The 12,814-nt window shown below is 39.9% G+C and overlaps 1 protein-coding gene across 4 annotated transcripts in view; it reads right to left on the bottom strand.

Moving 5' to 3' along the window:
- The window catches only part of ARHGAP19 (Rho GTPase activating protein 19), a 71,161-nt gene that overhangs the window by 36,043 nt on the left and 22,304 nt on the right, over window positions 1-12,814 (bottom strand). For all 4 annotated transcript variants that reach the window (XR_015767144.1, XR_003608370.2, XM_028098682.2 and 1 more), the window contains exons 2-6: window positions 12,471-12,736; window positions 10,932-11,012; window positions 9,264-9,473; window positions 6,542-6,768; window positions 3,837-3,923 (exon numbers count right to left, since the gene is read on the bottom strand). Coding sequence is in view for 2 of the 4 variants with exons in the window: in XM_028098682.2 (XP_027954483.1) it covers window positions 3,837-3,923; window positions 6,542-6,768; window positions 9,264-9,473; window positions 10,932-11,012; window positions 12,471-12,736 (871 nt within the window). In the remaining 2 variants the exon portion in view is untranslated. The remainder of the gene's footprint in view (window positions 1-3,836; window positions 3,924-6,541; window positions 6,769-9,263; window positions 9,474-10,931; window positions 11,013-12,470; window positions 12,737-12,814) is intronic.

The following is a 12,814-nucleotide window of genomic DNA, read 5'->3' as shown; positions in this document are numbered from 1 at the left end:
AGGTCAGGGAAGAACCCAATCAAAGTGGTGAAGCAGGGGCCCATAAGGACAACAGTTCTGATGCGAATATCAAAAAGGAGAGACCTAAGACCAAAATACATCTCAAAAGAAATGTTCTTTCTCTCCTTCAGAAATCAACAGAGGCTCACAGAGTGCTCAAACTAGGCTGGAAACAAAGGTAAAGTAGCAAACAAGAATCAAAGCCCTAAAGAGAAGGAGCTGAAATAGGGATCTATAAAAGGAAAAAGAAAAGTAAAAAACAGAATGTTTGAAAGGGTCTAATAATTAGAACTGTACCAAGCTGAATTACATCTAGGAGACCATACTCTTATTTCTTAAGATTTGTATGATTTCTATTCTCAAAATCCTTCACAGTGATATGTTATCTTACATGGTAAAAGGGAAGTGTTGGTGTGATTAAGTTAAGAACCTTGCAATGGGGAGATTACGTGGGTTATCCAGATGGGTCCTTAAAAGCAGAGAAACATTCCCAGCTATAGTTAGAAATAATAGAGAGATATAACATTGCTAGCCTTGAAGATAGAGGAAGGGGACCATGAGCCAAGGAATGTGCACAACCTCTAGAAATTCTCTCCTAGAACATCCAGAAATGAATGCAGCCCTACCAACTTTGATTTTAGACCAGTGAGACTCATGTAGACTTATGACCTACAGAACTGTAAGATAACAGATTTGTGTAAAGTCACTTAATATCCTTCACAGTTAAGTACAATTTCATTGTATACTTGAATTATGTACAATGGACAATGGACAAGGGAGAAAGGACTGCACAGGAAAAGAGATCAGAAGGTGGAAGGCTAGGGGCGCCTGGGTGGCTCAGTCAGTTAAGCGGCTGCCTTCGGCTCAGGTCATGATCCCAGCGTCCTGGGATGGAGCCCCGCATCAGGCTCCCTGCTCGGTGGGGGGCCTGCTTCTCCCTCTCCCACGCCCCCTGCTTGTGTTCCCTCTCGCTGTGTCTCTCTCTGTCAAATAAATAAATAAAATATTAAAAAAAAAAAAGAAGGTGGAAGGCTAGAAACCATGGGGTGTGGCAAAAGCTCTGAGATCTCTCTTTTAATTTGTGAGTGGTAGACTATGAAAAGTTAACCCTAGAGCAATGGTAACAAGAGAATTCAACGAAGGAGAGTTCTATTAGGAACTCTCTCACTAGAAATTATCTCATTTTGATTCACAACTACTGTCAGGGAACTACCTTACTCTCCACCATCACATGTTTTGGAACTAGTTGTTCCCCTCAATAGGAAGTATATAAGAAACAGGTTTTTGGTTTTTTTTTTTTTTTTAAAGATTTTATTTATTTGAAAGAGAGAATGAGATAGAGAGAGAGAGCATGAGAGGGGGGAGGGTCCGAGGGAGAGGCAGACTCCCTGCTGAGCAGGGAGCCCAATGCGGGACTGGAGCCCAATGCGGGACTCGATCCCGGGACTCCAGGATCATGACCTGAGCCGAAGGCAGTCGCTTAACCAACTGAGCCACCCAGGCGCCCCAAGAAACAGGTTTGAAAGATCTTTGTTCATCATTAAAAACCATTCATTCGGGGCACCTGGGTGGCTCAGTCAGTTGAACATCCAACTCTTGATTTCAGCTCAGGTCATGATCTCAAGGTCGTGACATCAAGCCCTGCATCAGGCTCCACAGCCAGCGCAGAGCATGCTTGGGATTCTCTCTCTCTCCCTCTCCCTCTGCCCCTCCCCGCTAATGCACTTGTTCTCTCTCTAAAAACAAAACAAAATAAAAAAAACATTCTTTGTCCTGTTGTCCTTTGTCTACTGTTCTAATCCACTTATCTAGATCTTGACCTCTAATTGATGATAACTTTGACCTGAGCGCCCAAGCCCTTGATGCAGCTCTGACCCTTTGTTTACCAGCCTACTAACATTCTGATCTTTCATTTCTAAACTCTGGACTCTGGATCACTCACCATCCTATAGTCGGTAAATCCTAGGGTGGCCTCTATGTTCACACCCTGTATTTACTACAAAGCTATAGTCATCACAATAGTGTGGTACTGGTGTAAAGACAAACATATAGACTAACTGAATAGAACAGAGTCCAGAAATAAACCCTCATATATATGGTCAAATGATTTTTGATAAGCATGTCAAAACTATTCAATGGAAAAAGGACAGGTTTTCAACAAATGATGCTGGGAAAACTAGATATCCATAGCAGAAGAATAAGGCTGGACACTTACCTAATACCATATGAAAAATTAACTCAAAATAGATTCATAACCTAAATATAAGACTTAAACCATAAAATTCTTCTTCAATAAAAAGCATAGGACAAAGGCTTTGCAGCACTGGATTTGGCAAAGATTTCTTGCATATGACACCAAAGGCACAGGCTACAAAAGGAAAAATATAAACAAATGGGAAACTTCACAAAAAATTTTCAATTTTGTGTAGCAAGACTCTACTAACTGAGTAAAAAGGCAACCCACAGAATGGGAGGAAATATTTACACATCATATATCTATCCAGATATATATAAAGAACTCCTACAACTCAACAATAAAAGAACCCAATTTAAAAACGGGCAAGGGCTTTGAACAGACATTTCTCCAAAGAAGACATGCAAATAGGCAATGAGCACATGAAAAGATGCTCAACAACTCACTAATCATTAAGGAAATGCAAATCAAAACTACAATGAGATACCACCTCACAACTATTACCAAAAAAACCAAAATAACAAAATAAGTGTTGGTGAGGATGTGAAGAAATGGGAAACCTTGTATATCACTGGTGGGAATGTAAAATGATACAGCTGCTAGAAAACAGCATGGCAGCTCTGTTAGAATTACCAGAATTCTACTTCTGGACATATACCCAAAAGAATTAAAAGCAGTGTCTCAAAAAAGGTATCTGTACATCCACGTTCATAGCAGCATTATCCACAAGAGCTAAAACTAGGAGCAACCCAAGTGTCCACAACAGATAAATGATAAGCAAATGTGGTATATACAATGAAAGGGATATTACTGATCCTTAAAAAAAGAAGGAAATTCTGACAAATGCTACAACATGGACGAACCTTGAAAACATGCTAAGTGAAATAAGCTAATCACAAAAAGCGTGATTCCACTTATATGAAGAACTTCTCTCTCAATTCTCAGCCTTTCCAGATGGCAAGACACTAAAATTCAGAAATTCACTATCAGGAAAGTATGTGCTAAAGACCAAGGATATGACTGCACAACTTTTTGTTTGAATCTTAGAAACATCAAAAGGTCAAAATTTTCAGTCACACAAAGGGCCCTTTCAAGAGAATAAAGATCCTCTCAATCAAACCAGAGGGCCTCTGGGAAGGTGAAAGGTATTGTCCCTCAGTCTTCTCAGCAGGAGACCATGGTAGAGAAGGGTTTGTCTTCAAAAGATCTGCATATGTGGCTTTTGTCTAACAGAGTGAATCCCTCCAAAATCCACAGAACCACAAAGTTGAGAAAATTATGTGGGCAGAAACATTGATAGTTTGGACTAAAACGGACAAAGTACAAAATGAAAAGAGACTATCAGACCCTCACAACTCTACTGACAGGAAGCAGGCAGGATAAACTCACTCATGCCAATACACACTGCCTTTCATGAAAAAGGAAAGACGACCCAGAGTGGAGCCAATTATCCTACTCAGCCTCCGGTACCTTCCTATTCCTCCCCACCTTGGTCAATTTCTCTGGGTTTCGCCACTGTCCAGTCTGGTTTCCAGTCCCAGTCAGGGCCTTTCTTATTAGTCATCCTTATAGCCCTGCTGAGGATCCCACCAGGCTTCAACTTCCTTGTCCTATTGCCATCCAAATCCCATCCCTTACCTACCTTAAAAAGTTTCTGGGAGTGTTTAATCATAAAAGCCATCCCATTGTTTAACTTTGTGATATTCTCTTGAAGGTCATTTGCAGTGACCTATTCAGAGGAAAAGAAATCAAAAGAGGGGGATTAAGAGCTGGGAAGTAGAAGAGATACTCCATGTACTTACCAATAAGCTTATTCCTTCAAAGGTATAGTGGCTTCCTTCCCTAACAAAGGTGCCTCTAATATAATGTTTAATTCTAGAAAGGCTTTTTGGTTAGCAGGTTTCCACTGAATATGACATAGCCTAGGAGAAACCACGTGTCCCTGAAGTTACCAAGGAATCCTTGAAAACCAGTCTTTATTTCCGAATTCTGCTTGAGAATTATACATGCAAGCAGAGTTGCTGAAGAAAATCTAGTCTGAGATTCAAAAAATCTAGGCAGGAAGAACAGAATCTATACCAACCACCAAGGAAGGACACTGCCTCTTCAGAGAAACTGGAGTTTCTCCAAAGGCGAGAGAACTGTCATGACTAATTGATACCAAAGGTGACATCTATGTCTTAAAAACACAAATGGTCATTGATTTTCTTGTTTCTCCTGCCTCTTTTTTTAAGTACTTGAGCACTAGACTATCCCAAAGCCCTCCTCTCTGTTACTTAATGTTTGCTTTCACCAAGATCTGTTAATATTTTTTTTAAGATTTTATTTATTTGTTTGACAGAGAGGCAGCGAGAGAGGAGGGAACACAAGCAGGGGGAGTGGGGGAGGGAGAAGCAGGCTTCCCGCCGAGCAGGACCCTGGGACCATGACCTGAGCCGAAGGAAGACACCCAAGGACTGAGCCACCCAGGCGCCCCTTAATATTTCTTTTTATAGGCACAGATTACTCACTTTTTTCATAATTTCAGTTGGCTGTTTCTGAAATTCTTTCTTTAGGAGGCTTGATCTCCTTAATATGGACCAATGTTGTGTCCTTTTCTTCTTACAGCCCGCACCCCCCCAACCTTTGTCTGGGCAGAGGTTCTTCCCAGCCTGGAACACCACATTTTTTTCACTAGTTACTTGTTATGTAAAATGTTCTACACAACTGCTTTCTTTCTTTTTTTTTTCTTTTTTTTTGATAAAAGTAAGCTCCATGAGCCCAATGTGAGGCTGGAACTCATGACCCCAAGATCAAGAGTCGCAAGCTCTACTGACTGAGCCAGCCAGGCATTCCACAACCGCTCTCTTTAATCTTCCTTTTCTCATTTCTTATAATCCAGAAAATCTTTTATAAGTCGCCATATCCTGGGGCGCCTGGGTGGCTCAGTTGGTTAAGCAACTGCCTTCGGCTCAGCTCATGATCCTGGAGTCCCGGGATCGAGTCCCGCATGGGGCTCCCTGCGAAGCAGGGAGTCTACTTCTCCCTCTGACCCTCTTCCCTCTCATGCTCTCTACCATTCTCTCTCTCTCTCTCTCAATAAATAAATAAAAATCTTAAAAAAAAAAATAAGTCACCATATCCTATCCGTTTCTAGTCTAACAACCTTATGAGATAAGTGATAAAGTACTAATTTATGCCCAGTTTACAGAGGAAGAGCCTAAGCATAAAAAGGGCAAAGGACACAGATAACATAGCTGTTTTGCAGCTTCCAACCCAAATATTCTGGCTCCCAATTCCATCATACAAAACCTATATTATGAATGGGCAGGAACAGGGGTACCTGGGTGGCTCAGTCAATCGGGCGTCTGCCTTTGGCTCAGGTCATGATCCCAGACTCTCAGGATCGAGCTCCCATTGGGCTCCCTCCTCAGCTGGAAGTCTGCTTGTCCCTTTGCCCCTCACCCTGCTTGTGCTCTCTCCCTGCCCCCGTCTCTCTCACAAATAAATAAATAAAATCTTTAAAATATATATATATATGAATGGCAGGAACATAAAGCTATGTGCCTCCAGGTCAAAAATGAGTTTCAAAAGACTTTTGATAATTTATTTCTCATGTAAGTCATTGAGAAAGCCATGATTTCATGGGGTGCCTGGGTGGCTCAGCCGTTAAGCTGAGCCGTTTGCCTTAGGCTCGGGTCATGGTCCCAGGGTCCTGGGATCAAGCCCCACATCGGGCTCCCTGCTCGGCAGGAAGCCTGCTTCTCCCTCTCCCACTCCCCCTGCTTGTGTTCCTGCTCTCACTAACTCTCTTCTCTGTCAAATAAATGAATAAAATCTTTTTTAAAAAAAAAGCCATGATTTCAGTAATAAAAAACACATTCAGCTTTTTCCACGGAGAGCATATCTACAGGAAATAGAAAAGTCAGGATAAGGCAGGATTGTTCTATATCATCTTACCTAAAAGCTTAGTGACATTATCCTGTAAAACTGTATGGGTCTAGTCTAAATTTATACCACACAATCTTCAGAAATCAATCTGATTTCTCAAAAGGTTTTCCTGTTAAGAAGGAATATACAGTGACCAGCCAAAATGAGTATTCTAGTTTAGGTAGTAGCTATAATTTTCCACTAAGAGCTTCCATTAATTGTCTTTCAGGTTTATCAGGGATTGATTTACACATGAGGTTACAAGAACTGGCCCCTTCAGGTTTGATGACTCCCTAATGAACTAATAAAGTATGTTCCTAACCTTGTAAAGTTGAAGAGTAGACCTTGGACCCTTGATAACCTCACCAAGGTACAGCCAGAGGATGAGGCCCAGCCCAAGAAAACCAAGCAGTCTTTGCTCTTCCCCTTAACACTCACATTTTTCGGCCACAGGACATGGGGCGCAAACATAAGGGCAAGGTTATAGGCAGACATCTTATTCTTGTCTTGTTTCTTTGCTGTCTGGTACAGGAGATCAAGCAATAACTTCAGCAAGTTACGATTGGGTGGAGGGAGAATGAGGAAGAGCAACTGCAGAGCCTCAATCTGCCGCTCCTTATCCGGTACATTGGTCTTGTTTCCTTTATCATCAAACTGCATCAAATCTTAAGGACAAAAGAAATGATTGCAAAGGAGGGAGAAAATACAAGCAAGAAAAATCACCATGCCTACTATTGTCCTCCCCTCAACTCCAATCAAAAAAAGATGTTAAAAAAAAAAGAAGAAAAGAAGAATCAGGCATAAACAGAGATTATAGCAAAATACAGTAACAAAATAGTGTCAGTACAATTCAATAAAAAGACCAAAAAAATTTTTTAAATAGGCAAAAGACCTGAATAAACATTCCTACAAAGAAGATATACGAATGGCCAGTAAACATTTGTATACTCTGTATCATTAGCTATCGGGGGAAGTAAATTAAAACCACAATGAGATACTACTTCATACCCACTAGTACGGCATAACCCAAAAACTGAAAATAACAAGTGTTGGCAAGAATGTTGAGAAAGTTAAACCCTCCTACACTGCTGGTAGGAATGTAAAATGGTACACTTTGGAAAACAGTTTGACAGTTCCTCAGAAAGCTAAACACAGTGTTACCATATGACAAAGCAATTCCATTCCCAGGTACATATTCTTAGGGATATAAAGAAATGAAAACAGGTCCACACAGATCTTTGACAATGCCACCCCCTTCACTTTTCCTCACCCAGATATTTTACTGCTAAAAGAAACAGGATAGTGAATTATGCACTGAGAACAGGATGATCCACGCAGCCCCTCCATGGAATCAGAATCACTGTTTCTCCCCTAAGAAGCTACACAAGTTATCAATAAAAACAGTCCCCTGGATAATCAGCACTTCAAAGGACACAAATAGCCATTTGGATATAATTTCTATAGTCCTGAAAATTATAATGTGTTGTTTAAACTATTTAACTTCAATAATAATTCCAAGTTGGGTGCCTGGGTGGCTCAGTTGGTTAAGCGACTGCCTTCGGCTCAGGTCATGATCCTGGAGTCCTGGGACCAAGTCCCACATCGGGCTCCCTGCTCAGCGGGGAGTCTGCTTCTCCCTCCGACCCTCCCCCCTCTCATGTGCTCTCTCTCTCATTCTCGCTCTCTCAAATAAATAAATAAATAAAATCTTTAAAAAATAATAAAAATAATAATAACTCCAAGTTTAGGAAAGGCAGGTAATATTTCTAGAAACTATTCCCTGTTAACATGAAACTGAAAACAAAAATCCCTTCCAGTTATCAGCAAAGCATACCAAATGCTGCAACTGTGCCACACCTCAATATGATCACAAGGAACACTGAGTCACGGGGTGAGGGAGCGGAGGATTTCAAATATTGCGCTAAATTAACTCAATGGAAAAGTAAACAGAATAAGCATTCATGATAACATTTACAAAAAAAAAGTATCAATATTTTCCATATCTTTTTTGAGATCCAACTTTATTTCTCTCCAAAATAATTATAGTTATATACTTTATTTCTCTCCAAAATAATTATAGTTATATAACATTCTAATAACATTTATTCATTTGTATAATCCAGATTGTCAGAGAGTGCTTAAAAAAAATCTAATCTTACGAGATTTTAGAAATTCAAAGCTAGTTTTTTAAATAGTAAAAATTACTCAACGAAAAAAAATCTTATATTTTCCTTAAAATTAAAAAAAAGGGGGAAATGCCCAAGGGCAGAAAACCAAGTAAATGCAGTATGGATTTTGATGCCGTGTGCACTTAGAGCCTATAGCAGCCTAAGAGCTGTGCAATTTAAAAATGAATTCCCTACCACACAGACATAAAAGAAAACGAGGAAAATATGAGCTGAAAATGGAACATCCTCCAAGATACAGAGTGAAAAAAGCAAACCACAGAACAATGTATATAATATCCTACCATTACATAAAAAGAGAGAAAAAGAATATATATAAGTATTTATTTATTCTGTAAATAAATACTTATTTATTTATTTATTTATTATTTGTACAAATACCTCTGGAAGGATACATTAGAAATCAACAGCCTTGGTTGCCTTCAGGAAGAAAAACTGGGTATTGGGCAAGAGAGGTGGGAGACAGGCTTTTTACTGTATTCTCTTTTGAATCTTTTGAATTTTGAACCGTGTGAGTGTATTGCTTATTTAGAAAACAAATAAAATTATTTTCAAAAAACAAGTTTCCAAGATTAGAGATGATCTCAACTGAGGCATAGTAATACTTAGCTAAAGCCCCAAACCAAGGCAAATACAGCAAACCTGTAACCATCTCGGGTATGTGAATCAATCCAGTGAAAAGCATTCATTTATTAAGCAACTAAAATATTCAAAGCACAATGCTAGGATCCATCAGGGATTCAAGAATAAATAAAACCCAGAATTTATCATCAAAGAAGCTGATTTAGCAAGAAAAACACCTAATTAAATCAAACTTAATTAGCCAATACTACCCAGAAAGCTCAAAATTTCATGAAGTCTTAACCAATTTTGGCAGAAGTACTGCTGTGGGTTACAACCAACAGAAAATGCCAAACAACTTTACTCAATCGAAATGGATTTATGTACATCTCCTTCTCACCTCCTATACTCACCAGCAATTTTGAGGTGTGCATGGAAATGTTTATGAGTCAGCAGGGGCTCAGGTAACTCTCCCAGAAACATCTTCAGCAAGGTAGCAACGTCATTTGAATGAAACTCCCCCGATTCCAAGTCAATATCAGTTCCATTATTGAGAGCATCTCTTAAAATCTGCTGTCGGACACTATTCCCTGGTACTCTAAACAAACCCTCTACTCTCAAGTCTGTTTAGCATGGAAAAAACAGAGGACATGCAAAAAGAAGTTACAATTAAAATAAGTCATCTAAAAGACTACACTTGAAAGACCTTACATAAAGACCTTGAAGGAGGTTTTCTCCCCTTTTCCCGGAAAAGTTTCGAACCTACTGGCCCCTGAGGAGACTTACCTGAACATCCCTGAGCACCTGGAGACAGTCTCCCCAGGACCAGGCACATCTGGAGACTGAATTTAACCTAAACGATGACTGGAATGAGCTTGAAAAATAAGTTGGAAGAAAGCCAAATCTCCCAGAAGGCCCCCTTCCCTTTGGTCATCTCAGACTTTGTCTGGAGGGGCTGAATTCATCTGTGGAAGTTTGTTGCTCCTGTAAATGGTTTCCCAGTCCAAAATGAATCTAGAGTCTCTGCACTGCCCCAGAAATTAGAACTCTAACCTGTCATATCACCTTTCAGTCTGAGATTCCCAGAAGCTTAGGATCATCCCAACTGAACTGTTTTTCCTTTCCAACCAGGTTCTAAGTTAATCTAAGAGGATACAGAAAGATGAGAATTATAGTTTTGGTTCAATCTGGAAGACCCATGAGAGTTCATGTTTTCAGCTTAGGCACTAGGCACACATTTATTTTTGTATAGCCCCCTAATTCAGGGGTTCAAGTTCAAATGCCTAGAGGGCCAGGCAGATAATAATAAATGAATGAATGGGAACCAAAACAAACTAGAGAGCACATACCTGTGCTCCAGTTGATTGTGTCCAAGTGGGGGCCCCAGGATACTAGAACTTCCTATCACCCAAAGAATTCAAAAACCTGGACTTTCCCCATTCCCCACTGATAACTGATTTTATTTTTAATTTCATCCTTTGCCAACCAAACAAAATATGAACATAGAGGACTCAAGTCCTTACGCCATCAGTTTGCAACCTCTGCTCTAGCTCCTACCACAGTGCCCCACATAAAATGTCATAAATAAGCATTCGTATTGAGTTTATCAAAGCATCACACACACCACACATTTCACATACACTCAACTGTACCAAGCACTTAGAGCAAGACATAACCAGTATGACTACCACAAAATAAATAGGAATTAAGCAAAGAGTATATTTTAATTATAGAATTACAGGGATGAAAGTATCTTTGGTGATAAATCATGTTCCCTTGAGTAAAGATTATGATTCTTTAGAGACAATGTATTTTTCAAAAAAAAAAAAAAAAGCCTGAGTCAAGGGGAAAATGTGATTTCATAGATACTATCTAATTTATCTACATCTTTGAGAGTATAAAACAAACCAATATATGAGATGAAATTTAAAAGGAAATATATTTAGAAACATACCACCTAAAATTATCATTGGTTAGTGTCTTCTGTTCATTGACACCTACTAACTCAAGGAAGTTAGCTTTCAACAGAAAACTGACAACTCTTCATTAACAAAGAACAACAAAATCTTGAGAAGTCTTACTTTTGTGTAGATACTCAATCAGTTGGTATATCTGGGCAATGCCTTCCTCTGTCAATGGGGATCCAAATATCACTCCTTTTTCTAAAAAACATGACAGGACAGAGCTATATTTTCCATAAATAGTACAAAATCATCATTCTTAAAGCCACTCAAGCATCCCATGTTATAGTTCAGCAAACGCTTTCACAGGTTCAGTAAACAAAACCTTAAAGCTGGAAGTACACCCAAAAATGCAACAACAACTATCAACTCTCTGAAAGTTTAATATTAGACTATAGGTTCCTTGAAGGCAAAGACCATCTTCTTATTTAAGTAACAATACCTAGGGGCGCCTGGGTGGCTCAGTCGTTAAGCGTCTGCCTTTGGCTTGGGTCATGATCCCGGGGTCCTGGGATCGAGCCCCGCATCAGGCTCCCCGCTCAGCAGGAAGTCTCCTTCTCCCTCTCCCTCTCCCCCACCCCGCCTGTGTTCCCTCTCTCGCTGTCTCTCTGTCAAATAAATAAATAAAATCTTTAAAAAAAAAAAGTAACAATACCTAGCATGTTGATATTTAACTTAAAAGAAAAACAGTGAGGAGCCTAGGTGGCTCAGTCGGTTGAGCATCCAACTCTTGGGTTCAGCTCAGAGCATGATCTCAGGGTCCGGAGATCAAGCCCTGCATTGGGCTCCAACCTCGCACAGAGTCTGCATGAGATTCTCTCTTTCCCTCTCCCTCTGCCCCTTCCCCCACTTGAGCCCACACGCTCTAAGATAAATAAATAAAACCTTTAAAAGAGATAAAGAAATAAACAGAATTTAGAACCACAGTTGTCAAGGTATGACAGATTATCCACTAACGTTGGTATAGGGCCTGATCTGTCATAATATTTAAACTTTTTTCTACCATAAATGATTTTATACTTAATAAAATCAAAGAGTACCTCTTTAATATCTTATCAAAAGCAGTGCCACAATTTATTTTCTAGGAAGGCTTTTATTTTGGGTGACTCATAGGTATTTGCCTTATCAAAGCAGTCCGTAGAATGAAAATATTTGAGAACTGCAATAAAAAATGTTCAAACTTTCTTTACTGTACTCTCCAGCAATGTCATAGGGCATGAAAATCAAGGTGCCCCTGATAACTACCTAAACTAAATCATGTCATCTCTCTCAGGGACTGATATACTTCCTTTAGTTTAGATACTTTTTAAAATTTTTATTGCTAGGGCACCTGGGTGGCTCAGCCGTTAAGCATCTGCCTTCGGCTCAGGTCATGATCCCAGGGTCCTGGGCTTGAGTCCCACATTGGGCTCCCTGCTCCTCAGGAGGCCTGCTTCTCCCTCTCCCACTCCCCCTGCTTGTGTTCCCTCTCTGACTGTGTCTCTCTCTGTCAAATAAATGAAATCTTAAAAAATAAAATAAAATTTGTATTGCTAACTTAAGATTTTACTACTTGAGAAAAATGACAAAAAAAAAAACTTTACATAACAGCAACTCAGCGAATAGACAAGCCCAGGGAGCAGCTGAGACCTGCCCACCCTTCACAGACACATCCCCTACCCTTTCGCTTGAGAGACATTAGAGACCGGAAGAATGCTGACGCCGGGCCAGCCCCACCAGGCAATTTAAGGTCCACTTCCCCCATCAGCTGAGCCAACTCGGTTCCAGGTAAGTCAATGAGTCTTGTGATATTGCTGACCACCAACTCGGTGAACACCTCAGGTTTCTCATGTCGGAGTTTTTCCACAAAAAAGTCAGGATTGAAGATAATAGGCTGTCCTCGAAGGGAAGAGTCATTGCAGATAACAAAATTACAGATGGCATCACTGAAAAAAATAAAACAGAAGACACTTTAGGGGGGATCATTTTTACATTTTTCTCATGCTCTCTAAGCCATACAATTA

Source organism: Eumetopias jubatus, unplaced genomic scaffold (assembly GCF_037043125.1).
Source record: "Eumetopias jubatus isolate StellerSeaLion01/CBP00866 unplaced genomic scaffold, mEumJub1_p1.0 scaffold_17, whole genome shotgun sequence".
NCBI lineage: Eukaryota > Metazoa > Chordata > Mammalia > Carnivora > Otariidae > Eumetopias > Eumetopias jubatus.
Note: the sequence above shows the minus strand (reverse complement) of the source record. Positions and strands in the feature narration are given on the sequence as shown.